Source organism: Gymnoscopelus microlampas (genome assembly GCF_963454915.1).
Source record: "Gymnoscopelus microlampas genome assembly, chromosome: 6".
NCBI classification, from domain to species: domain Eukaryota; kingdom Metazoa; phylum Chordata; class Actinopteri; order Myctophiformes; family Myctophidae; genus Gymnoscopelus; species Gymnoscopelus microlampas.
In genome coordinates this window covers 46,691,974-46,718,807 of record NC_139943.1, presented here as the reverse complement: position 1 = coordinate 46,718,807, position 26,834 = coordinate 46,691,974, and the positions used below count along the sequence as shown (strand labels likewise).

General features: G+C 45.4%; 1 protein-coding gene across 2 annotated transcripts in view; it reads left to right on the top strand.

The window, feature by feature from the left end:
• Window positions 1-1,395: 1,395 nt before the first annotated feature.
• LOC311047695 (filamin-C-like) overlaps window positions 1,396-26,834 on the top strand; it is a 29,832-nt gene continuing 4,393 nt past the window's right edge. Inside the window, exons 1-40 of one of the 2 annotated variants that reach the window (XM_084060494.1) lie at window positions 1,396-2,138; window positions 6,255-6,503; window positions 8,697-8,794; window positions 9,965-10,115; window positions 10,539-10,657; window positions 10,809-10,886; window positions 11,012-11,174; window positions 11,342-11,542; window positions 11,635-11,784; window positions 12,524-12,661; window positions 12,822-12,948; window positions 13,372-13,508; window positions 13,677-13,870; window positions 14,075-14,188; window positions 14,284-14,427; window positions 14,868-14,991; window positions 15,383-15,543; window positions 15,659-15,749; window positions 15,897-16,069; window positions 16,196-16,313; window positions 16,754-17,016; window positions 17,335-17,932; window positions 18,103-18,276; window positions 19,547-19,709; window positions 19,968-20,296; window positions 20,470-20,593; window positions 20,742-20,898; window positions 21,019-21,232; window positions 21,324-21,565; window positions 21,689-21,788; window positions 22,118-22,258; window positions 22,436-22,564; window positions 22,730-22,903; window positions 23,122-23,286; window positions 23,879-24,082; window positions 24,353-24,505; window positions 24,648-24,770; window positions 25,354-25,605; window positions 26,082-26,351; window positions 26,576-26,713. In XM_084060494.1, the coding sequence (XP_083916620.1) occupies window positions 1,760-2,138; window positions 6,255-6,503; window positions 8,697-8,794; window positions 9,965-10,115; window positions 10,539-10,657; window positions 10,809-10,886; window positions 11,012-11,174; window positions 11,342-11,542; window positions 11,635-11,784; window positions 12,524-12,661; window positions 12,822-12,948; window positions 13,372-13,508; window positions 13,677-13,870; window positions 14,075-14,188; window positions 14,284-14,427; window positions 14,868-14,991; window positions 15,383-15,543; window positions 15,659-15,749; window positions 15,897-16,069; window positions 16,196-16,313; window positions 16,754-17,016; window positions 17,335-17,932; window positions 18,103-18,276; window positions 19,547-19,709; window positions 19,968-20,296; window positions 20,470-20,593; window positions 20,742-20,898; window positions 21,019-21,232; window positions 21,324-21,565; window positions 21,689-21,788; window positions 22,118-22,258; window positions 22,436-22,564; window positions 22,730-22,903; window positions 23,122-23,286; window positions 23,879-24,082; window positions 24,353-24,505; window positions 24,648-24,770; window positions 25,354-25,605; window positions 26,082-26,351; window positions 26,576-26,713 (7,222 nt within the window). In that variant the 5' untranslated portion in view covers window positions 1,396-1,759. The remainder of the gene's footprint in view (window positions 2,139-6,254; window positions 6,504-8,696; window positions 8,795-9,964; window positions 10,116-10,538; window positions 10,658-10,808; window positions 10,887-11,011; window positions 11,175-11,341; window positions 11,543-11,634; window positions 11,785-12,523; window positions 12,662-12,821; window positions 12,949-13,371; window positions 13,509-13,676; window positions 13,871-14,074; window positions 14,189-14,283; window positions 14,428-14,867; window positions 14,992-15,382; window positions 15,544-15,658; window positions 15,750-15,896; window positions 16,070-16,195; window positions 16,314-16,753; window positions 17,017-17,334; window positions 17,933-18,102; window positions 18,277-19,546; window positions 19,710-19,967; window positions 20,297-20,469; window positions 20,594-20,741; window positions 20,899-21,018; window positions 21,233-21,323; window positions 21,566-21,688; window positions 21,789-22,117; window positions 22,259-22,435; window positions 22,565-22,729; window positions 22,904-23,121; window positions 23,287-23,878; window positions 24,083-24,352; window positions 24,506-24,647; window positions 24,771-25,353; window positions 25,606-26,081; window positions 26,352-26,575; window positions 26,714-26,834) is intronic. The other variant, XM_084060495.1, reaches the window with a different exon arrangement.

Sequence of the window (26,834 nt, the reverse complement as noted above, 5' to 3'; positions counted from 1 at the left end):
CGCACGCACACAAACACACACACACACACACACACACACACACACACACACACACACACACACACACACACACACACACACACCACACACACACACACACACACACACACACACACACACACACACACACACACACACACACACACACACACACAGATTGGATGTTCAATTGTAGCTACTTTTAAATACATTCTGACCAGTACCCTGCATGTGTGACTTTGCTGTGAGTTTACGTGGGAAAATGTTAAAATGTCACCAGGAGGTAGCAGATAACTTTGAGGCACACATAATGGAGTTGATCTTCAGTGTGTGAGTCACACAGTGTGACCTCATGCTTTTCATTTTTTCAAGTGCAGTTAGGCCTATGTATAGGCTATAGCCACACAACACAGGTTACACAACACAACATAGTAGGGGCTTCATAATAATCTATTTGTCCAGTAGGCAAAAAATAACAATTGAGACTTGGACGAACTGAGCACACTGCTCACTTTCTTTTATTAGTGCAATTGTTCAGCCACTTGGACCCCGCGCATGACACACATTCACAACCAGTGGTGGAAAGTAACTAAGTACATTTACTACTCTAAGTACTGTACTTAAGTACAATTTTGAGATACTTTTACTTTACTTGGGTATTTCCAATTGTCACTGCTTTTACTTCTACTCCACTACATCAGAGGCAAATGTACTTTTACTCCACTACAATTATTTGACCACTTTAGTTACTAGTTACTTTGTATATTTTGATTATTATTACAAAACATACATTACCTACTTACCATTACCCAGCCCTAATACATTTTGGCCATTTGAAAATAGCTGATCTACAAGCTCACAATGTGTTGCGATGCGACGCATTGTGCTTGTAGATCTTCTATTTTCAAAAGAGTTTTATACATTTGAAAATACATTTGCATAATTCATATTTTTACTTTAGTACTTTAAGTTTATTTTGATACCAATACTTTTGTATACTTTCACAAGTAAATTTTGGATTCCGGACTTTTACTTGTAACAGAGCATTTCTACATTGCTGTATTGGTAGTACTTCTACTTAAGTAAAACAATTGAGTACTTTTTCCACCACTGTTCCACAAGTTCACAACAAGCGAGAAGTCACAGCCCACCTGTCGCCCAAATAGGAGCGACTAAAAATATCAGGCACTGACACAAGTGTTGCGCTTCATGAGAATCTGACCAATCGCTGTCCCATGCTTTACTGGCACCAATAGCAACTCTTACCGTTATCCGTAGGGATTAGAAAATAGTCTATGATTGTAGTTATGACACGATGATATGGATATGGGGTGGGGGGGGTGTGTGCCATGTGGCCTGGGGGTCTTATATATAAAGCCCTTCGCCTGCTCCTCTCACTTCACTACTCAAGTTTAACACAAACTCAACTACTACTGAACTGAACTGTGCGTAAAACCTGCTCCAACTAACAAGCAACGGAACTCGGCTTTCCCTGGGTTATTAAGAAGCAGCGACTACATTTGCCAAGACACTGCAAATTAAAAGAACACGGACCAGGCAGCATTTTGCACTTTGTATAACCGGATCATTTAATTCATCACTGAACCCTGACAGAAATCGCTCTCCTTCGCAAGTACATCTAAAAGGTCTCTCCAGGAGTTTTTTTGAACTTTCAACCACGAGTGCGCGCTTGCTTGGCAACGACCCGCTAAAGTTTTGTCTCCTTTTCACACCTTGATCTCAACTCGCCGGTATAAAAGCGGACACGGAAAACGCCACCATGATGAGCAACAACTACAACGACCAGGACCCTCCACAGTACTGCCAGGACACTGACTTTGGGGACGATCAGTACGAGGACGAGGAGATGCCGGCCACGGAGAAGGACCTCGCCGAGGACGCGCCGTGGAAGAAGATCCAGCAGAACACCTTCACCCGGTGGTGCAACGAGCACCTCAAGTGCGCCAACAAGACCATCACCGACCTCCAGAAGGACTTTGGCGACGGCCTGAAGCTCATCTCCCTGCTGGAGGTGCTGAGTCAGAAGAAGATGTACAGGAAGTATCACACCAGACCCAACTTCAGACAGATGAAGCTGGAGAATGTCTCCGTGGCGCTGGAGTTCCTGGACAGGGAGCACATCAAACTGGTATCAATAGGTATGATGAGATTGTTTTTTTTTAATTATTATTAAATAATAGTAAAGCAAGTCATTGCAGGCTAATTGTAGACTTTATGAAGCTTGAAGTTGCAAAAGAAATTGAACAATTTATGAGTAGCCTACATAAGTAGTAGGCCATCTCAGTACCATACAGCAGTGGTTCTCAAACCTTTTCAGGTCAAGGACCCCCAAATTGAAATGTATTTGGCCACGGACCCCCATCTTAAAATAATTTGTGTCAGGGACCCCCATACAAGATTTGTGTCTTTGAAATGTTTCAAAACGTATTCCAAACTAAAACTTTTAAAACAATCTTTCAAGATTCTTCTTTGAAAAAACGCAGATCTACAATAGCTCACAACGAGTTGCGCCGAGTAGGTAGGGTTAAAGTTGTTAAACTGATGCTTTATTAGCTAATTTTGCTGAGGACCCCCTGGAACCCCCTCAAGGACCCCTGGGGGTCCCCGGACCCCACTTTGAGAACCACTGCCATACAGTATATCCATTTATACTCAAATTCAAACTACTATACAACAGCTGTTTAGTGTCACAAAACAAGTTGTGGTCAGCATCTCTGCCTCTGACTTTCACAGTGTGGCTGAGTCAGATAGGAAACATACTGAAACAATGACACCAGAGGTGCCATTTAGATCACTGGTTAATTTCAGTCAGTGCCATGGTTAACAAGGCCTGTTGGGCATACATCAAAATACATGATTTTACTCTGACTGCTGTGGAGTGACACACTTTAGACTTGAAATTCACTAGGGCAGTGTTAATTGGAATCACACACATATATGCAAACTTGTACTCAATTAATCTAGTATACATCCATATGCACGCACACACGCTCGCGCACACGCACGGCACACGCGCGCATACACACACACACACACACACACACACACACACACACACACACACACACACACACACACACACACACACACACACACACACACACACACACACACACACACACACACACACACACACACACACACACACACGTTCCACACCTCGTAATCACACCTCACTGAAGGTCAGTGGTGTCAGGCCACAGATCCAGGACCTACCGTAGTTGACAGCCACTCTCTCACTTCACTAAAGCTCTCCAGACATAGTAGTGTGACCAGACCCTCTCCTGGATGGCATGTTAATGTAACTTAACACAAGTGTATAAATTTACAAGTCCCATAATCCCACAACAGGAGGTAGAACCAGCCAAAACGCACAGTCTGCCAGTCTCTTCCACTTAAACCCTCTAGAGAGACTCAGTAAAACGGACCTGAGTTGGCTCTGTAGTTGGACTCCTTTTTTCCCTCTACACCAAATCTCTTTGCCACAAATAACCGATCTACAAGCTTGCAACGCCTTGTGAGCTTGTAGATCTGGTATTTCTTTGTTAAACTGCCAACATTAGTAGCCTACACAGTACACGATAATAGCTTGTGTTTTTTTTTACTTTAGCAAGTGTAAATATTCACTTATAAAGTTTGATTCTAATTAACACTGTCCTATTTTTACACTCTCAGAGTTAAAGGTAGGGTAAGTGATTTTCTTTGGTTAAAATAAGTGTTAAATAGCTCTATATTCTGATAGTACTCATTGCTATAGAGTGTTTGCTCAGTAAGAGGAGTCTCCATGTCTCTACAGCTCTTTGTTAAACAGAAAATACATTTTCAGGTTAGCATACCATATTGAGCCAATCAGGATAGATAACTCAGTCAGGATACATATTAAACAAGTGGAAGTGGTGACACAAAGAAATGAGCAGACAAAATTGGAACTGGAACACTAAACAAATGAAGTTGATAAATGGCTACTCTCTCCCGATTGGGTGAAAATCTTTAACCTACTTGAAAATGTATTTACTGTTTATTAAAGAGCTGGAGAGACAGGGTCTTCCTGTCTCTCCAGCTCTTTAATAAACAGAAAATACACTAAACAAACACTCCATGATTACTATCAGAATATTGTGCTTTAAACTTTTTGTTTTAACCAAAAAAAAAAACACTTTACCTTTAAATGAAATGGATTTTACTGTTTAGGAGAGTTTAGGGCTAGAACTCCTCTGGGTTTGCATAACATGTGGGTCAGCTGTTGTATTCCAAGGTTTCATTCAAGTTCAGTTCAAGTTTGCACCGCTATCTGTACTGTATTGGCACTGTATTGGTGTACAATAGAGAGTTACTGTATGTCAGCACTAGGGGCTGCTGTGCTTGCATATACAGTACTGGGAATATCATATAGGTAGCAGATACATAGCGTGTGTGAGTGGGTCCTTTGTACCTCCCATATTACTTGAGGAGATCCGAATTGCACAGGGATGTGGATAACTAGTAGATATTGCAGGCTTCTACTGAAGAGTTATGACTGGCTAATCAGCCGGCAGCAGATAACTCCCTGACCCATATTTCATGCAGGAGAACAGTTATTAAAATTCTGACAGTGAGGCCTGCGGTTTCAGTGACTGATGATCCTCCCACACACTTGGGTGAAATTCCCGGTGTGGCCGAGGCTTTGAGCAGAGGACTGTGAAGGCCACGGTGTGCCCCACATATAGTGCGAGTGTATGCATGCCATCGGAACATGCCTTCTTCTGCGCTGAGTCAGCCCCTCGGGAGTGTCCTGGTGTTCTCCCAAAGGTGGGCACTCAGTTGCTGTTAATAGAGCAAGGGTCACAATCACAGATCTCACCTCAAAGATGGAGGGCCCGTGTCTGGGAGAGGATGGGACTTGTCTGGGAGGGTAACCGGAAGACTCCGGGAGAGGGAGGGGCATCTGGCCAAATGTATCTGCGTTCACAACCGCACAGCTGATAGAAACAGTACACCATAGCATTTACATTTTCCATTTAGAAATATAGGCCATACTATAGATAGATAGATATCACTATTAATCCCCAGGGATTAATTTAAGGGTTACAGCAGCACATGATATACAAAAAAAAAATCTATTTTTCAAATATGTTTAAGCGATTTGTGTGTATTTTGAAACACAAAAGAGAAACATATACAATATATAATCTAAAGGGTTTGCTTCCTGACATCTTTCTCCACGTGGCTCTGCTGGGTCTCCACAAAACTGTCTCAGCCTACCCAGGGACCATGAAATCGTCACAATCGTTGCAAAATGGTGTGACAGTGTAACCAGAGACTATTTGTTGGATGTCTGTTTGACCACACGTCCTAAAAGCCAGAGATTGATGGATCAAAACCACACTGTGCCATGGTGGCCCACCTGCCTGTGCCAGTCAAACAGTGACACATCAAACACAGCACAGACATCCAGGCAGAGATAAATAAGAATAGTTTTACCCCCTGCATTCATGGAATGTATTGCATAAGTTAAATTGGTAACTCTAAACCAGCCAACATTAGCAGCTATTGCTCTCAGGGAGATATCAAATTATACGAGACAAAGTCTGTGTTGGCAATATTAGTGATTGTATAAGTGGGGGTGGGGCTGGGAGCTATCCTTAGAATATCAGAACTGCAAAAGGTTTTAGTCGCTGACCGCGGCCTCTCATTTTTCCCCATTTAATGAAGAATATATATACATGATATGTATACATAATTATATAATGTCCATCGTACCGTTTTTTTTGTACATTTGGAAATATGAAATATATTTTGTAAGGGCTTTTGAAAGAATGTTGAAGACAATTGAAATCCAACTGGTGTTTATGCAGAGAGAGGGATTCCCCTCGTATAGCCTCAGCTGTTTCTGTCTCCAGTGTTGCATTGTGACTGAATGAATGACACAATGTCAGGGCTGTCCAGTCTTGGACAGAGTGACAGCGTGTTGGAACACATCATTTCAGTGACACATCATCATCGTCATTCATTTGCACACAAAATAGTTAGCCAACTCTGAGATATACAAAGTGAAATCCAGAGTGTTTGTTAAATTAGAGCTGGATTTGACTGTGTACTGTACAGTATGTAATTAGAGCTCACTAACACCATTACAGCCAATGCAACCAACACAAAAAGTATTTAAAAGTCAATTTTCATTGAGATTACCCAAATTGACACCCTATAAAGTTCCAACTCCTGCCTGTGCAGAACCAATTTAAATCAACCCTGTCTCTGTCTCTGTCCACTTACAGACAGCAAAGCCATCGTGGATGGGAATCTGAAGCTCATCCTGGGTCTGATCTGGACTCTCATCCTCCATTACTCCATCTCCATGCCCATGTGGGACGATGAAGACGACGAGGAGGCCAAGAAGCTGACACCCAAGCAGCGTCTGCTGGGCTGGATCCAGAACAAGGTGCCCCAGCTGCCCATCAACAACTTCAATCGTGACTGGCGTGACGGCAAGGCTCTGGGAGCCCTCGTGGACAACTGTGCCCCCGGTAAGACCCCCCCCCCCCCCCCAACCCCCCGGGGCCGCTGAGCTCTAGGGCTGTCACGATCATGACATTTTAGTTGACGATTAATTGTCATGCAGATAATTCATGATTTTATCGTGTTGTTTTAAATTAAATTGCGTTTAATTGTCTACACGATGCAACATTGTGAGCTTGTAGATCTACTATTTCCGCAATTCATGAACAATCTTTGCCCTAAATGGCCACATTAGGGACACCAGGTTGAAAGTGGTTAAAAGAGCATGAACAACGACTTGGAATTAATGATGGAAATCATCATGACATTTCTGTTAATGTCATCCAGCTGTTTTTATACAGATGAAAGGAAATAATTCAAACCATTATGCAAAATAAGTGGGATTAGCTAAAACAATAATTGCGATCAGGCAGTTAGTGTTAGTGTTAGTTAGTGTATGTAATTATTGTGACAGCTAGGCCTACTGCAGCTCATGGAGGCGTCAGCTAAGGCCACCTGACGAGAGGTTATAAACGCTGACTCAGGATCAGGTTCTGGCCAGTTAGAGGGATTATTGTATACTGTCGTTTACAATTGGTTGCTATGGAGGCCAGGGTCAGGAATGTGCCAGCCTATGAATCTGATACCATATCACCTTCTCCGGAGAATTTGTCTCCTTCTCTCCGTGTCTACAAGATGAGTGATATACTACTTCTCAACCCCCCCCCTCACACACACACATATACATGACACATATATAAACTGGTTTGGATGTCAGCCACCAGACTAATCCGTCTCTGGAGAGCAGGTAGTGTCAGTATGCGTATACAATATGTGTTAGGGGGGCCTGCGGCTGGCCGGGGATGTCTCTGTCAGCTGTCCTACAATGACTGAAGCGCTCACTCCCTCTGTCTCCGGCCCGGAGGCCCAAGAGCCTGGCTTTAACGTTTATAGCCTCAGCAACACACAACACCCCCAAATTTGGGCACCATTCCTCCCTCTTCTGTCCAGGGAGGGAGGGATGCTTGGCACTGTCTCACGAAGTAGAGAGATCTGTCACAGAGCAGGGACACGAGCCTGGAGTCAGGGGTCCACATCAACGTGCCTCACACACACACTGATGACGCAATTATTTTTGCTTTTGCGAGAGACGTCTCTTGGCTTTGCCTCCCAGAGACAAAGGTGCAGGAGTGTTATACAGACTAATGAGCGCTGTGTTTATACGAGCCAATGATCTGAGCTGAAACATCGTTCAAACACTGTGCTGCAATACTGCACCATACAAGGTTGCGATTTCTTTATGTGGGCTGGACGCCATTAGGGGAAATGTCAAGTCATCCTCCTTTCAGATTCCTAGCTTATGAAGCTGCAGATTTTCTGTAGAATGAGGAGGATGACTGTGGACCCCAAATTCAACCTCCAGCCAAGCCGTGTTGTTCATCAAGCCAGTTGTTCATCCCTTGCACAATATCTATTATGATGGTAAAGTTCAACATATTCATATCCAGCTGTAGCCATTTGCTGCCCCCTGATAACCCATTAATATTACATGCATGGGGGGGGGGGCTTTACTCCAAACCTGACATCACAACTAATTGAAAAGCTATAATCCCCAGCGGTTTGGAAAAAAAAAATCAAATTCAGAGGTCCACCATAATCCATCCCTTTGGACGGCTTTAAGTATCACAAAAGTCCTCTGCTTTCAATTGATATAAAGTAACATGACATGCATTATAGTCCATTCTCTTTCTGTTTGGCAGACAGATGTAAGCGCTGTCTCAAATCCACTGTTTGCTAGTATCATGTCAGTATTAATTGGATAATGGTGTCCAGTGTTGTGCGGGGGCCCTTTGAGTGAGTGAACTCTCCGTTGCTAACACTAATCCAATTTAAGTATTAGCAGCGTGAAGGAGTTTAGCCGGGGTTTTAGAGCGTGCCCAGAGCGTCCATTGCTGCTATTGCGTGAGAGGGAGGGTTGGAGAAGGACGATTTCCATAGTCATCCACCCTGACGTTGTGGAACAGGAACAGGAACAGAGCATTGTGGGTAAAAAAACGACAGCTCATGCGATGTTGTAGCTCAAGGTGTTGCGGAGATAGCGGTGACAGGCTCAGTGGTCTTATTATAGCAACAGCAATGTAACAGGTTTCGTCAGCCTGTGTGGAATTGTTTTTATGAGCCCTGTTGTCATTGGTTGAATTTGCTGTCTTTCTTGCTGATAGGGTTGTGTCCTGACTGGGCGGAATGGGATCCTAACCAGCCCGTGGAGAATGCCAGAGAAGCCATGCAGCAGGCTGACGACTGGCTCGGCGTGCCTCAGGTAAGATGTATACCTAACACAGTGAAACACTGGCCATTTACAGTGGCCATATCCCAGCACTGCATTACCTTGTTGGCCATCATTGGTATCAGTCTCTTATACAAGGTGTGCATTTATAGTACTGTAAATGCACACCTTTTTCTAGGGTGCCGGTCAACTTTTATATGTACAACCTTGCATCGTAGCTAAAGTGTGCAGCAGTATTGTTCTTCCTGTATCAGTGTCTTTTTATGCATACTATATGGAGTCTTAAAGCAATGAAATCATATTTACTATCCATATTTAATTTGCTGTCCCAAAGCTCCCTATAATTTGCATGTAGTAGTTTCACATGGTAGATTCACAAGGGTGCGTAGGTGTAAGATTTCATAACGCCTTCAGAGCCAACTGGCAAAATATATGTGTAAATATGCTTGTGCTCATCTGAATTACAAACAGAACAAACTCACTGCATGTTATCATTGTGAGGGTGTTTACTCTTAACACAGGGGGTTCATAGCTAGCCTCTATGAGGCATTACATTGGTGACATAGCTGAGAGGTGTGTGTCATTGCTCTGTTGACTCGGGGGCTGGATTCCAATGGGGCGGTGAAAGGGGATGTGACAGAGGTCTGGCTCAGGCTAAATCCCTGCTGGCTGGCTTACTGAGGGCATTGGTCCTTAACCCCGCTGTCCTGTCGTTAAATATAGACAGAGAGCAGCGTGGCTTTACACTGCTGTGTGACAGAGAGGGAAACGAGCCCAGAACAGGCAGAGAGAGCGAGAGAGCGAGAGAGGGAGAAAGAGATGAGCGAGTGGGAAATAAGGAGGTTTAATCCATGCTAAATGCCATTCTGCAATGCTTGACAGGAGAAATTTGTACACAAAGTCAACCAAGCTTACATGTTAGAGAGGACTACATTTCATGGTAGAGATGTTTGCCTCATTGCCTTACTCCCACCAGAGCTTTTCATCCCTCTCCTCCTTTTGCTAACTGAGCTTTGCTGCTGCCTATTTCAGTGAGGAGGATAATTAAAAAGGGAACGAACTGCCCATAGAGTACAGCAATGCAAACAAATTATGTTCACAGAATTTTCACAGGATTATAAACCCTTATTATTACGTTTTTTTTTAAGGGTATTATTTATATATATATATATATATTTAATATTTGTTTTACTCGTATTCCAGGTGATTGCCCCTGAAGAGATAGTGGATCCAGATGTAGATGATCATTCAGTCATGACCTACCTGTCCCAGTTCCCCAAGGCCAAGCTGAAGCCTGGTGCTCCCCTCAAAAACAAACAGCTCTTCCCCAACAAGGTCAAGGCCTATGGACCTGGTGAGTGCTCAAAGCATTGGGATAGACACACAGGTTATTCAAAAATTGTATTATATTGTATTGTATTGTATTATAGACCTTGACAAACTGTACTTGTGCATTGTTTGTAACGATTGAATACAATAAGCGTTATTGAAATTCAATCGTTATAAACAATACTTGACAACAAGTAAAGTTTGTCAAGGTCTATAATACAAGGCTTTAGTTTAGACAGTGGATACATAGGATAACCTTTTGGCCAGCTCCTCTCTCCCTTTGCTTCTTATAGCTGGAAGTTTCCTGCATTCAGTGTCAATTCCTCACTCTCTACCCCTTTCTTCTCTCTCTCTCTCTCCCACTCCCATCCTATAAACGAGAAACGCCTTGAACATAATAGTTTGTGTAGCACCACTTTGATCTAGTATGGCTTTGTATTTCCCATAGGTATTGAACCTGAGGGTAACAAGGTACTGAAACCAGCTGTGTTCACTGTGGAGACTGTGGAGGCAGGCAGTGGCGAGGTGCTGGTGTACGTGGAGGACCCAGAGGGATACAAAGAGGAGGTAGGCTTTTCTACCCGATACAGATGAAAAAGCACTCATACAGCGAGATGCTAAACGATGCAGCTTCTGTGAATGCTAATTGACTAAGATCTATACGTTCTAGGGTATGTAATGACTGTTGATCTGACTTGCCCCCTGCTTTGTTCTCCAGGCTAAAGTGAAGCCCAACAAAGACAAAAAAGGAACATACACTGTTACGTATGTGCCCAAGGTCGAGGGGGTTCACAGGGTAAGAAACTGCTGCTATTAATTAATTTCTACAGTTACATCAGGAAAATCTTGTCCCAATAATGACAAGCAGCTCTTGGATTTGAAAGCAATATCAAATCTCTTTTGCATGCATCCTTCCCATAGGTGAAAGTGTTGTTTGCTGGTCAGGACATTGACAAAAGCCCCTACACGGTGAATGTGTCGAAGGACATGGGGGATCCAAGCAAGGTCCATGCCAGAGGACCAGGCCTGGATGCGACAGGAAATGTGGCTAACAAGCCCACTTACTTTGACATCTATACAGCCGGTAAGTAGGCAAAGTACAATCACACCCAGGGACACAGAGATGTTTATAAACTTATATAGACTCATCGGTGTTGGCTCTGAGGAACCACGGTGACATGGTGGTATGTCTTAAGTGTTTGTGTGATAGCTGATCAGGTCATTTCTCTCTCTCTCTCTCTCTGTGCTCAGGTGCCGGTAACGGTGACGTGAGCGTTGTGATCGTCGACCCCCAGGGCAAAAAGGACACCGTGGAGCTCATCCTGGAGGACAAGGGTGACAGTGTTTTCCGATGCACCTACCGTCCTGCGATCGAGGGCCCCCACACCATCCATGTGCTGTTTGCCGGCCAGGAGATCCCCAGGAGCCCTTACAAGGTTAACATCGCAGAAGGTGAGCCCCCCTCTAGATAACTGTCAGTACTGGGGACAACCCACTGATCCAGCACTTAACCCCACTCCTCACCACCCATTTGTCATTTCTAGCTCCACCCGTTGCTCCTCCCCCCGGAGCCCCTGTGCAGATAGTCCCTCAGACAGGGCGCACCCCTCCCGGAGTGAAGGGTGCTCAGCCTCCCAAACCTGGCGCTCAGCCTCCCAAACCTGGCGCTCAGCCTCCCAAACCTGGCCGACCAAGTTAGTATGGTCTGCTGGATGGAGCCCGTGCCTTTTGCTCAGACATGCTAGCCGGGCCTCCACCCTCAACCTCTCCCTATGCTATGCCCTGCAATTGCACCTGTATGCCTCCTCCAAATGAGGTTGCACCCTGCATCGTCTCAGTTCCGTGGTGCTATGCTGTGCTTGGTCGCCTGCTCCTGTGCACCATGTTAGCTTGATGTTTCAGGAGATGATTTCAGAGAAAGGCAGGGTGAGGTGATGTGTAGTGTGCACTAGTGATTCCCAACCCTGGTGCTTGCTGTTCATAATTTTGTGAAATAGATTTTAAGGGTGTTAAATGCATTCAGTAAGCCAGCAGTGCAAGGACCAGAGTTGGGAACTTTAAGAGTTTGTCAGAGTTTGCATTTGTGACCAGTCATTATGATTGTGCTGTTGCGCTGTTTTATTATTTGGCATCGATTTCCAAGTATGACTCATTCCATCTATGGTGAATGGTGATGCCTGCTATCTGCATTTCTGTCTGAACATTTTGTTTTGAGCATTTTTTGTAGGCTACCGCTTGAAGCCTTAATGCCAGTCTTTCATTTGCAGATGATGATGGTGATTTTCAGCCTCTTGGGTCAATGTAGAGTAGACTCCCGTTTGAATGAAACATCACATCGACGCTACTAATGCTGCCATCAACCAGTGGCTACTGTTGGCCTGTTATCTCTATACAACGTTTCTCCATTTATTTAATTATTCATTCTTCTTACAGCTACCAGCGCCAACGCTTGCCGAGCCACAGGCAGAGGCCTGCAGCCCAAAGGGGTGAGAGTGAAAGAGGTGGCCGACTTCAAAGTCCACACCAAGGGAGCTGGCAGTGGAGAGCTCCAAGTCTCTGTGAAAGGGCCAAGTGAGTCTGACATTCACCTCTCTGCTGTCCGCCATATCCTCTAAACAGTTTTCACTGGCAGGTTCTCTGGAATGAGAATTTGATTGATTGCATCACAAGATGCATGAAAGTTATTTTTCAACTGTTAATGAAGTAATTTTTCAACTGTTAATATCCCCAGGTGGAGCAGAGGAGAAGGTGAAAGTGACCGATGTAGGGGATGGGGTCTACGCATGTGAATATTACCCCCTTAAGACTGGTAAATACACTGTCACCATCTCATGGGGAGGACAGCCTATCCCTCGCAGGTATGACTTCACTCCCACCAACAACTAGATTGAATGAATTCCGCCTTAAGCAAAACACAGGTTTAAATGGGACATTTAACCACACCAAATATGAGGCTGTAGATGACACTGCAATAGAAAGATTTAGATTGGAAGATAATTGCAGAAAAGACAACAGTCATGTCAGAGACAATAGAACAGTTCTATTGTTTCATTCTTGTATTTGATTGTATTTGTTGTTTTATTGATTTTATTTGCTGTTTTATCTCTTATTTATCATGCTGCTCTTTTACCTAGTTCTGTAAAGCACTTTGTAACCTTGTCTGGAAAAGCGTTAACAACGCGAAATCAGAACACATAATATCTCAAAAACTCCTATTTCAAAGCCAGGCATGAGTGCATTTATTGATGTGTGTGTGGGTGTTATTTATTTGTGTGCTGCAGCCCCTTCGAGGTGGAGGTGAGTGAGGAGGCAGGCTTCCAGAAGGTGAGGGCCTGGGGTCCAGGTCTTGTGACCGGCATGGTGGGAAAATCAGCTGACTTTGTGGTTGAGGCCATCGGCACCGAAGTGGGAACTCTGGGTGAGTCTGTTTTTGGAGGCACTACAAGTACCCTCATCCTGGGAACCCTGTTGTCTCCATCTGATGTCCTTGCTATTCCAGGGGCACCAGGTGGAATGCAATGACGCACCTGGCAGGATGAAAACAACTCTAAATCTAAATGCACTAAAATGCCTCAAATGTTCCCAGGCTTCTCCATCGAGGGTCCGTCTCAGGCGAAGATCGAGTGTGATGATAAGGGTGACGGCTCCTGTGACGTACGCTACTGGCCCACTGAGCCTGGAGACTATGCCGTGCACGTAGTCTGCGATGATGAGGACATTAAGGACAGCCCATTCATGGCCCACATCCTCCCTGCAGCCAATGACGTTTTCCCAGAGAAGGTATAATATTTTATGTCCACATATAAGGAAACTGCAGTTCACGACAGTGCTGTGTGCTGACCTCGTCATGAACAAAATTGTATTTGACTGCATCGTATATGCTTCATTCATCATAGAAGGATCATGTTGCATTGCAAAGGCCATAGATGTATGATACAGTGCATGGGGAAAAGAAAGTACATTGAATATACTGTAATTTTGCAGGTGAAAGCCTTTGGTCCAGGCCTGGCGCCTACCGGTGTCATCATCAACAAACAAACTGAGTTTACCATCGATGCCCGTATGGCTGGAAAGGGTCACCTCAAGATATACGCCCAGGTAGGAATCAGTCAACATTCTCCTCCTCTACGTTCCCACTACCCATCATTTATAATGCATGGGGCTGGACCTGACATGCATTTGTATTCACTCAGGATGCAGAGGGTTGCACCATTGACATCAAGATCACTGACAAGGGAGACGGCACCTTCCTGTGCGTGTACACCCCCGCCAAGCCCATCAAACACACCATCATCATCACCTGGGGAGAAGTCAATGTCGCCAGCAGCCCGTTCAGGGTAAGACACACAGACACATGCACACGCACACATACTCACACATGCAGTCACATAAGGATGGATAGCGTTAACAAAGTTGGACACTACTATCGATTAACTTTAGAAGGAAACAGCATACAAGTACATGTACACACACACACACACACACACACACACACACACACACACACACACACACACAAACAGTGAAGCTGGACAAGGTAAGGAGACGGTGTGCGTTTGTTAATGACAAGGACAGAGAGAGTACCCTTGTGTCCAAGTAGCAAAAGGTAGAGTGAGAAACGGACACACACACACACACACACACACACACACACACACACACACACACACACACACACACACACACACACACACACACACACACACACACACACACACACACACACACACTGGTATAACTGATTGCTTCAGGCTCAAGTACTGTGTGTAATTATTAGGTGCTGGTTGGGGAAGGCTGCCATCCAGACAAGGTCAAGGTGTACGGGCCGGGAGTGGAGAAGACCGGCCTGAAGGCCAGCGAACCAACCTATTTCACAGTGGACTGCGGTGAAGCCGGACAAGGTAAGGAGATGGTGTGCGTTTGTTAATGACAAGGACAGAGAGAGAGAGTACCCTTGTGTCCAAGTAGCAAAAAGTAGAGTGAGAAAACGAAGTGAAACCATTCTGACCCAGCAATGTGCCAAGCTTTATTATGGTAGTGGAGGTAGTGCTACTGCTACTACCTCCACTACCACTACTATTACTACTAATGCTACTGCTTATCACTAATTGTAATAATAATAATAGATATAAATATAGAGGTATACTGCCTTTCCTTAGACCATGGATGCTTAATGGGGGGGGGGGTGGGACTAACCAAGTGACATGCTCTACAGAGGTAGGAAGTTTAAAAAAACTTTTAACACTGAACATGTTGATATTAATGTTGGGAGTATTTCCATGTGTCTTTTAGGGGACATCAGCATTGGAATCAAGTGCGCCCCAGGAGTGGTCGGCCCCGCCGAGGCAGACATCGACTTTGACATCATCAAGAATGACAATGACACTTTCACTGTCAAATACACTCCTCCCGGCGCAGGACGCTACACCATCATGGTGCTGTTTGCTGACCAGGTAAGAAAACCATTTCTCATTGTAGAAGGATGGATTGATTGTGTCATATGACCTTCTGAATACCTCTTCCTCAATCCGGTGAATGACTCTTATGAATTTTTGTTATTATATTCAGGAAATTCCCGTCAGTCCGTTCAAAGTCAAAGTGGATCCCTCTCACGATGCGGGCAAGGTGAGGGCCGAGGGCCCTGGGCTCAACAAGACAGGTAAGAGTCATGTCAGAATCACAACCACATTCAGAACCAGAAACAATAATAATAATTGTTGGGCATGCTGAGTAAATAACTAGCTTGGCACCGACAGTACATTTAAGTTGGCATGGGTAGCCCTGACAAGAAGCTTGTGTGTTCTAGGAGTGGAGGTGGGCACGCCAACACATTTCACCATCTATACCAAGGGAGCAGGCAAGGCCAAGCCAGAGGTGCATTTCACAGCACCCAGCCCAGGAGGAGAGGCCGTGCGTGACTTTGAGATCATCGACAATCACGACTACTCCTACACGGTTAAATACACCGCCCTGCAGCAGGTGGGTGTCTCTCTCTGGAATCAAGTGTGATTGTGCAACACACGTGTACAAAAGAAACCAAGTTTTAATAACATTGTATGCATGTAACATTTTTTATGCGTTATGTTTTCCTATCTTTTCTTACAGGGTACTATGACCATCTCAGTGACCCATGGAGGAGATCCCATTCCTAAGGGTCCCTTTCACATCACCGTGGCCCCTCCACTAAACCTGGGCAACGTTACAGTGGATGGATTGGACACCAGTAAGTCACACACAGCACTTCACTCTTGATGAGATGGGTCCTATGGAACCTTGCTGGGGATAACCCCATCATATATGTTTCAATAACCCATTCAAAAAAACATATGTTTCTATATCAGTGGTGCTCAAACTTTTTCATGTCAAGGACCCCCAAAATGATATGTATTTGGCTGCCGACCCTATCTTAAAATATTTTGTTCCAGGGACCCCCCAGAAGCAAAGATTTGAGTTACAAATGTTTGCTTTAAAAAATATCCATGCAAAGATTTGCACACATTTTCACGATCTGTCAAAAAAATTGCAGATCTACAAGCTCATCGCGCTATGAGCTTGTACATCTGCTATTTTTGAATAGCCCAAAGTATAAAATAATGGTTATTGCTCAAATCTAACATGACACAGATTGAATGGGATAATATAGCCGTTTTTTGTTTCCTGCAGAAGTGGAGGTTGGGAAAGATCAGGAGTTCACAATCAACTCTCAGGGTGCTGGAGGGCAGGGCAACGTAGGAGTGAAGATGACTTCGCCCTCTGGTCGCCCAATCCCATGCAAGCTCGAATCAGACAAAGACAAATGTGTTCATGGTGTGAAGTACAGCCCCCCCGAAGAGGGACAATACAAGGTGGATGTCAGCTATGATGGAAACCCTGTGATGGGAAGCCCCTTCAGCGTGGAGGGAGTGATGCCTGCCGAGCCCTCAAAGGTACAGTCTCTCTTCAAGGTTGCTCGCTGTATCATTAATGGATTGAATTGTGGTCAAATTTGGATCTTGATGGCCTCTCCAATATACTTAATGGTTAAAAAATGTGATGAATAAACGATTTTTTTTTTTTACCAGCTGTAGACCTTGCTGTACTTTGAGGTTAATAATAATAATAATGATATCTCATTTATATAGCGCTTTTCTGTGTACCCAAAGACGCTTTACATGGGGGGCAACAAACAAAAAATAAGATCAACTTTATTAGGGTAAAAATGAAATAAAATGATAATGATGTATTGTCGTTATTGTTAATTACAGGTGCGAGCTTACGGCCCAGGCCTGAAGGGTGGCATTGTGGGTAAACCGGCTCCGTTCGCTATTGACACAAAGGGAGCAGGTGCAGGTGGTCTGGGCTTGACGGTGGAGGGGCCTTGTGAGGCCAAGATGGAGTGCCAGGACAACGGCGATGGCACCTGCGCCGTGGCGTATCTGCCCACAGAGCCCGGCGATTACGCCATCAACATCCTGTTCGCTGAACAGCACATCCCCGGCTCTCCCTTTACGGCAACGGTACGTCCAGCCCTGGACCCCAGCAAGGTGACGGCCAGTGGGCCCGGCCTGGAGAGAGCCAAGGCCGGCGAGCCGGCCACCTTCACTGTGGATTGCTCCAGTGCAGGTGAGGCCGAGCTCACCATCGAGATTGTGTCCGAGACCGGGGCCACGGCAGAGGTGCACATCCAGAAGACAGCAGAGGGAACCTTCTCGGTCACCTACATCGCAGCATTCCACGGAACGCACACCATCACCGTCAAGTATGGAGGGCATGTCATCCCACAGTGCCCCAAGGTCATCCAGGTGGAGCCAGCCGTGGACACCAGAGGCGTGCTGGTTTACGGCCCAGGAGTGGAGCCCAGAGGTAAGAGTGGCACAACCGATAACATCAATTACTGTGCTAAGACACTGGAGAATGGCCATGACCATTGTAATGCACTGTACTGTATTGTAATATGTTCTTAATCATCTCATGACTCAGTTATACATTCCAAGCTTTCCAATATCTTACTTGATGTTCGTTTAAATTTGTAGGGGTCCTCAGAGAAGTCACAACCCATTTCATCGTGGATGCCCGTGCTGTCAACAAGACTGGTGGCAGTCACGTCAAGGTCCGCATCATGAACCCCTCCGGCGCCAACACGGACACCTACGTCACCGACAAGGGAGATGGCACCTACAGAGTGGAGTACACTGCCTTCGAAGATGGTAGGAACACTAGCTGAATGAGTATGAGTGTTAGTTTGTAAAGCACTTCTCATACACTTGGAAACTTGATGTGCTTTACATGACCATAACACATTCAAATATGCTGTACTGTATATTGATAGCACAAAATATCTGTACTGAGTCGAGAGGTAAAAGGGTGTGTGGGGTTAGGGGGTATGGCTGACATGAATGTCAAACCTAGCTCAGGTAAGGGGCCAAGGCAGAGCCTCTATAAATTCAAGGAAAAATGTGTATGTATGTATTTATTTATTCATGTTTGTCCTTTGCATATCTCGAGAAAAGTTAATCTGATTGTTTTTATACTCTGAGGGTATATTGCTGAGGTCCCAAGAGAGAGGAGTGTTGCGTCTGAAGTCGATTGGATTTCTCAGGAAAGCTGCAAACCACAAGCAAATGGCTTGGGCGCTGTGCCAGTGATCTTAATTTATAATCTTAAAACCGATTTGTGCATCACAAATTGTAGCAGAACCCAGGGAGTCAGGGACAGTATATTTAGTGATGTGATATGTCAATATACTAGGAGATCTGTATTTAAAAAAAAAAAGGATATATTCATGAACCTTACTAGCAGACAGGTTTTTAGTTCGACTGACACATCACAGACAGACAAGTTTATATCTGTTGTGTCAGGCACTATTTGTGACTTAAGAAAGAGATAGGGAAGCGAGGGAGGAAGGAGGGTATAAATACAGAATGATGCACTTGAACAATGATGTGAAGGGCAAAGAGCATGGAGAGAGAGAGAGAGAAAGAGAGAGAGAGGGAAACTCATAGAGGGTCTATTTTAGAAATAGAATGTGTTCTGGAACAGAGGCTCTTAGCCAGGCAGGTATGCATGCTGCCATGGGGCTGCCAGCAAACAGCAATATGACGGGTAAGGGGGAGTGGATGGCGGGGAGATGTGAACGTTTATTAATAGACACCTAAGTGAAAAGATCACAGGGCGCTGCTCTACTCTACCAGCCGACACGTTCTAATCTTAACGTCGGCATGGCTGGGAAGCTGCCTGTCTCCCTAGTTAAGAACTGCTGTCAGAAAATCGCTGCAGAACAGACAATCCGCGTTGAAACATAATGTAGCATCTTGTACTCACACCAGCCTCAGAGCAGGAGACAGCATCTTTTTGTGAAGAAACAGATGTTCCTTCCCCCAAAAGGGAGTCACGGTCCAGCACATAATTCAAACCAAGCACCGATATAATACAAATGTGCTTCGCTGATCATTTGTGTGTGGGTGTTTTTGTGTGTAGGTATGCATCTGATTGAGGTGCTGTTCGATGACGCGCCTGTGCCTAAGAGCCCCTTCAGGGTGTCAGTGGTGGAGGGCTGTGACCCAACGCGGGTGCGGGCCTATGGGCCAGGCCTGGAGGGAGGAATCACCAACCAGGCGAACTGCTTCACTGTGGAGACCAGGTAACAATGAGGATGCTCATTAAATGAATTCCCATCAGTGTCTATTGAAAAATAAAAACTTCAAAGACGAGCAAAAGATGAGCAACGTGCCTCTCTCATGAATGCAATAAGAATGACAATGTAATTTTGTCAGGCTAAGTGGAACCACAAATACACCCTGTTGACCTAGAATTGTGTTCCACCTCACAGGAGGCACAGGTACATATTGAAAATAGGAAATGTACATATTGAAGCTAACCTGGTGTTTTTTCCCGCTAGGGGTGCTGGTACAGGGGGGTTGGGTCTGACCATCGAGGGAGCCTCAGAGTCCAAGATGTCCTGCAAGGACAACAAGGACGGAAGCTGCAGCGTGGAGTATGTTCCCTTCACTCCCGGAAACTATGACATCAACATCAACTACGGAGGTCACCCTATCCCAGGCAGCCCATTCCGCGTGCCAGTTAAGGACCCTGTGGACCCCAGCAAGGTGAAGTGCTCTGGCCCAGGCCTGGGCACCGGTGTGAGGGCACACGTCCCCCAGACCTTCGCTGTGGACTGCAAACAGGCTGGACAAGCCCCTCTGGATGTCAAGCTCTATGGCCCCACAGGTAAGGAGATCAGTTTGAATGCACAGCAGTCCACTTTACAAATGTTTATCCTGTCTTCTCTGCTGTACAGCCACCCTCCCAGATATCTGTATCAATAACAGACTGGTACAAAGGGGACTGGAACCTCCACTCCATTTGTCGTCTTCATCAATCCCACACTGTATTATTTCCAGGCACTGTAGAGCCGATTGGTGTTAAGAACAATGGTGATAGGACCCACACGGTCCACTACACCCCCGCTCAGGATGGTCCTTACACTGTGGATGTCAAATATGCCGATCAGCAGGTTCCACACAGGTATGCGTTCCACAAATACAGTCAAATAACTAAAGAAATCATTTTAAATCACTCGGCAGTTTTTCTGTTTTCTGTTTCTGATTCCGGTGGGACTTGTGGTGTAGTGTTTTGTTTTGATTAATTTCCTTCCCCTCTGTGTTTCCCACAGTCCATTCAAGGTTATGTCCCAGCCGGGGCACGATGCCAGCAAAGTGCGCGCCAGCGGCCCTGGACTGGACACCAAAGGCGTGCCTGCCAGCCTGCCTGTTGAGTTCACCATCGATGCCCGCGACGCTGGCGAGGGCCTGCTCACTGTGCAGATTCTGGTCAGTTCAACCTCATTTTCAGAACCTAGCTTTTGTGCCTTTTTTATATAAAACAATCACACAAATAGTTGTGCTATTTGGTCATTCTGTCCATTAACACAATATTCTCCTCTCACACAGGACCCAGAGGGCAAGCCCAAGAAGGCCAACATCCAGGACAACAGGGATGGGACATACACAGTGTCCTATGTGCCAGACTCCACGGGTCCCTACACCATCACCATCAAGTACGGAGGAGATGAGATCCCTTATTCCCCATATCGCATCCAGTCCCTGCCCACTGGAGATGCCAGCAAGTGCCTTCTTACAGTGTCTATCGGAGGACACGCAGTGTGTGAGTACTCAATGCTTTATTCCTTTTCTCCACCCTACACCTCACCCATTCCTCAAACCCATCTTACCAGTTCTGTCCTCTCCTTCAACAGCAAGCCTCCAGAGGCTCCAGACGTCCGAGGACACGGTCATCACGGTGGACGCCAAGGCCGCCGGCAAGGGCAAGGTGACCTGCAAGGTGCAGACCCCCGAAGGGATGGAGCTGGACATGGACGTGGTGGAGAACCGCGACGGGACCTATGACATCTACTACACGGCCCCGGTGCCCGGCAAGTACGTCATCACCATACGCTTCGGAGGCCAGAACATCCCCAACAGTCCCTTCCACGTGGTGGTAAGTCAGAGAGGAAGACGGCCTCAGTTCTGTCTGGTAGAGAGTCGTGATGTGGAGGAGGATATGTGGCGTGTCTGGTTTCATTTGTTTTAGTTGTAATACGATTGGCTGTTGGTTCCGCAGGCGTCCAATGAGCCGGTTGTTCCTCGCGACAGCGTCGACCCTCAGTTCCGTCCTCTGAGCCTGGTGGTTCCGTTCACTCCACAGCAGGGAGAGATCACAGGTGTGCTGCGCGCGCGCACACACACACACACACACACACACACACACACACACACACACACACACACACACACACACACACACACACAAAAGCACACACACACACACACACACACACACACACACACACACACACACACACACACACACACACACACACACACACACACACACACACACACACACACACACACACACACACACACACACACACACACACACACACACACTCCGATGCTCACAGACACCCACACATGCATGTGTATACACACATACATCCAGTCTATGTCAAGTCTGTGAGCTTTGTTTGTGCTGTTGTAATGTGTGCAGGTGAGGTGCGTATGCCTTCAGGAAAGACGATGCGTCCCCACATCACTGACAACAAGGACGGGACCATCACGGTTAAGTTCCAGCCCACCGAGAGAGGCCTGCACGAGATGGACATTAAATACGAAGGCAACCACATTCCAGGTCAGACCACACACCACACCAAATCCACATGATCTGAATAAAGAAACCGTCGTACTCGCTGCTAATCTTGCTTTGGTTATCGAAAATGCTGAAAAGCTTTAGAAAAATATATTTAACAAAAATAAAAAAGTTCATCGTTCTCATCCTCGTCACTCTCTTCTCCAATCTTGGCTACAGGAAGTCCTCTCCAGTTCTTCGTTGATGCCATGAACAGTGGAGTCGTGACAGCTTATGGTTCAGGTCTGAGCTACGGCATGGTCAACAAGGCTGCTAGCTTCACCGTGGTCACCAAGAACGCTGGCGAAGGTACAGCGTCTTATCTTACAGAGGATATTTTACCATTCGACCTCATTCAATATGATTATGAACACATAATGCTATAGATTATAGATAGAATATTCTGTATTCATATCGCTGTGAATATGTTGTTTGCGTAGGCTGTGTTCATAATAAACTGTGGTCCCTCCCCAGGTGGTTTGTCCCTAGCGGTGGAGGGTCCCTCCAAGGCAGAGATTACATGTAAGGACAATAAAGATGGAACTTGCACCGTGTCCTACCTGCCCTCTGCCCCCGGAGACTACAGCATTATTGTCAAGTTTGACAACAAGCACATTCCTGGCAGCCCTTTCACTGCCAAAATCACAGGTAAGGAAACATCACATTCTCTCACACTGTGCTCTATATGCTTCATACTGTAGTTAGGGTTATGAATAGTGATGAAATTAGCGCTGGAAAAATACTACATGGAATGTAATATAATGGCTTACATTACATTAAAGTGCTTACATTAGAAAGGGGATTTCAAGCCACTTACAGGGATACAAAGCCTGCGGTATAATAAGTGTCACTCTTTGTGTGGTCAGGTGATGACTCCATCACCAGGACATCGCAGCTGAACGTGGGCACGTCGGCTGACGTCTCCTTGAAGATCGCAGAGACGGACCTGAGCTCTCTGACAGCCAGCATCAGGGCCCCGTCAGGCAACGAAGAGCCCTGTCTTCTCAAGAGGCTTCCCAACAGACACATCGGTGAGCACATACAGTACACTGGTCTGCCCTATAGCCAGCACAGTAAAATGTTGATTTATACGTTTGTAACTCAGAGAGTGTTCATTTGTAACCCTTACGGGTCCATTTGGTTACATTTGTACACTGTCAGAGTTAGATTAACACTGAGAATTGTACTGCTGTGCCTAACATGTGCAGAACAAGAACAGATGGACAGCTGTAAAGCTTTGTTTGGGCTATATATCAAATAAATTCTAACTTTATTTGCATGACCCTTTTCATAAACAGGGTCACTCAATGTCATTCAGAAGAAAACTGAAACTAAACTGGTTCAAAATATACAAAAGTAGTACAGCTCTCTGTGCAAAGGAAAGCATGCATGATGAATTGACTACATTTGATGAATTGAGTACAAAGGACCCCAATGCTTTCTTGGGTTTCACATCCTCTGAACAGACCTTGTATTGAACTGTACTTCCCTGTGCTTGTCTTTGCAAACTGTTAACAGTATTCTATGAATCAATCAATGCATAACATACATAAACAGTAGTGGTGCAAATGCTTAGCAAATACTCAAAATAGTGCAACTCATTGTACTGATCCTTCCCCATAGGTATCTCCTTTACTCCCAAGGAAGTGGGCGAGCACGAGGTGAGCGTGAGGAAGAGCGGCGTGCACGTGGCCAACAGCCCCTTCAAGATTATGGTAGGCCAGTCGGAGATCGGCGAAGCCAGCAGGGTCAAGGCCTTTGGGAAGGGCCTGGTGGAGGCACACACTTTTGAGATGGCCGAGTTCTTTGTGGATACAAGGAACGCAGGTATGCAGAACAGACAGACCGCAGTATTTGTTCTACTATTCTGGTCATATCTTTGTGTCTGGCAATCATCTCTGTGTGTTATGTCATTTTGAAGGCACTGTTGTGTTTCTTGCTGCTACAGTAAATCCTCTTCCTTCAGTTCTGTTTATATCGTCTTACCAGCTGCTGTGATAACACGGCGAGGTCGAGAGAGTTCTTTCTTGTCTTAGTACAGCTAGAGCAAGCAATTCACCCCTCACTGTCTCTCAATTATCCCTCTCACTCCTGAAGGTTATGGAGGTTTAGCATTGTCAGTTGAGGGTCCAAGCAAAGTGGATATCAACTGTGAAGATATGGAGGACGGTACGTGTAGGGTCACCTACTGCCCTACAGAGCCTGGCAACTACACTGTCAACATCAAGTTTGCTGAAAAGCACATCCCAGGTGAGACTCCAAATGAACAGTTACGTAGATTGAAAGATCATTGAAATAAACGCAATCATTTGATGATGAACATTTGGACCACTGAGACTGTGTGGAATGCGACTGAGACGCTCTGATCGGTTGACACGGTTTCCGCTCACAGGAAGTCCTTTCACGGTGAAGATGACCGGAGAAGGAAGAATCAAAGAGAGCATTACCAGGAAGAGACAGGCGTCTTCCATCGCCTCGGTAGGAAGTGCCTGTGGCCTAAACCTCAAGATCCCAGGTCAGTATCATTGATCGACCATGTTCACATTATTTTGCTCTCACGCCAGGGGGTCGATTAGTTTGGCAGCAATTAGAGTGCGGCATTCACACATCCAGTTTAATTAGCACAAGAATCAATACGCTCATTCTCGCAAAAGAGACTTAGGTCTCAATGTTTTTACTGATTAAATAAAGGTTTATGTTACTGTATATACTACAGTACAATGGTTTGGTCCCCAGATTACGGCATCAAAAGTAATCAACAAACTATACTATAAAAAACTGGTCAAAACTTGACCAAATTGACAAATAATATAAGAAAGAGGCAAACTTTTTGAAAATAGCCGATCTACAAGCTCACACCGCCTCGCGTTGCGAGGCGTTGTGAGCTTGCAGATCTGCTATTTTCACAATTATCTATCTGCTGAGGCATCGAAATCAAATGCCTCAACTCCGACATTCCTAGTGCTTATCAGGGTGGGGGTCACCAGTTCAAATATGATTATTTTGGGGGGTCAGGGGCAGAAAAGGTTGAGAACCACTGCTATAGAATATTTTATTCTGCAAGTGCAATATAAAGCATTTACTGTTTGTCTTTGTAGGAAACTGGTTCCAGATGGTGTCAGCCCAGGAGAGAATGACCAAGACATTTTCGCGCAGCAGTCACACCTATACCCGTACGGAGCGTACCGAAATCAGCAAGGTACGCGGAGGAGAGACCAAGAGGGAGGTGCGCGTGGAGGAGAGCTCCCAGATGGGAGGAGGAGGGCCGAGCCCATTCAGAGACATCTTCGCAGACTTCCTGGGCAGAGAGACCCTCAGTAGCTTCGCCGGCCTCACCGCCAGGCCTGAGGGTGAGAATCCATACCACAGTGGTCAATGCTGCTTTCAATGTGTGTTTCAATTTAACTCTGTGTACAAATGGAACCATTGGACCTGTAAGTACTAGGCATGTAACGGTTTATCGTAAATCGATTTAATACAAAATCTATCATGATGCAAACAGCAGAAAATACAGGATCTTTGTAAGAGATTTGATTAAAAAAATACTTTTCAGTCATTTGCTACTGTATTAAAAAGAGGATAAGAGAAACTAATGTTGTGTTTAAAAAAACGTGACAAATCGTTTCGTGAACCTAGTGTTGCGATTCGAATTGTATCGTGAGTTGAGTGAATCGTTACATGCCTGGTGTACACAGTATAATATGTAAATATGAGCCAAGGAGAAAAACTCAAAATAGCCCAAACTTTGCCACAATTACCCCCAATTTTAGTCAAATTTAAAACAAAAAAAGTGAAATGTACCTTTTTCCTATGTGTGGTTCTGCAGTTGAGAGTGGCCCTGGGGCCATGACGGCGCAGGTGACCAGCCCCGGTGGCAAGACAGTAGACGCCGACATCATGGACGGAGGGAACAGCACATACAGCGTACGCTTCATCCCACAAGAGATGGGCCCCCACACGGTCAACGTCAAGTACAGGGGCCAGCACGTCCCCGGGAGCCCCTTCCAGTTCACTGTGGGGCCCATGGGGGAGGGTGGGGCGCACAAGGTCCGCGCCGGCGGTTCCGGCCTGCAGAGAGGCGTGGCTGGGGTTGCCAGTAAGTTCATGTTTTATTGGTTTAAAAAGTCAAAATAAATACATTTATTTTGACAAACAAATTACGTACATAAATATTGTTTATGTTTTGTTCCTATCAACATTAGTCTAAAAAATATTTTTCTTGATGAAAGGTTTTATATTTTTTTCATGTACATTGGTTGTGGTCATATTGAGAATTGTTTGTCATGAATCCTCTCATCCTGTACCTCTCTTTCTCTGCAGCTGAGTTCAGTATCTGGACCAGAGAGGCTGGTGCTGGTGGTCTGTCCATTGCTGTTGAGGGTCCCAGCAAGGCTGAGATCTCATTTGAGGACAGAAAGGACGGCTCCTGTGGTGTCTCCTACATTGTGAAGGAGCCAGGTGAGATCAACTTGACAAAGTGATGTCAAATAGCACCATCAACAACAGCACTTACCCAGCTAAATTATTTATAGTTAAGAACCAAATGGTCCCTTACAGGTCTGTAAAAAGTGTAGATTGG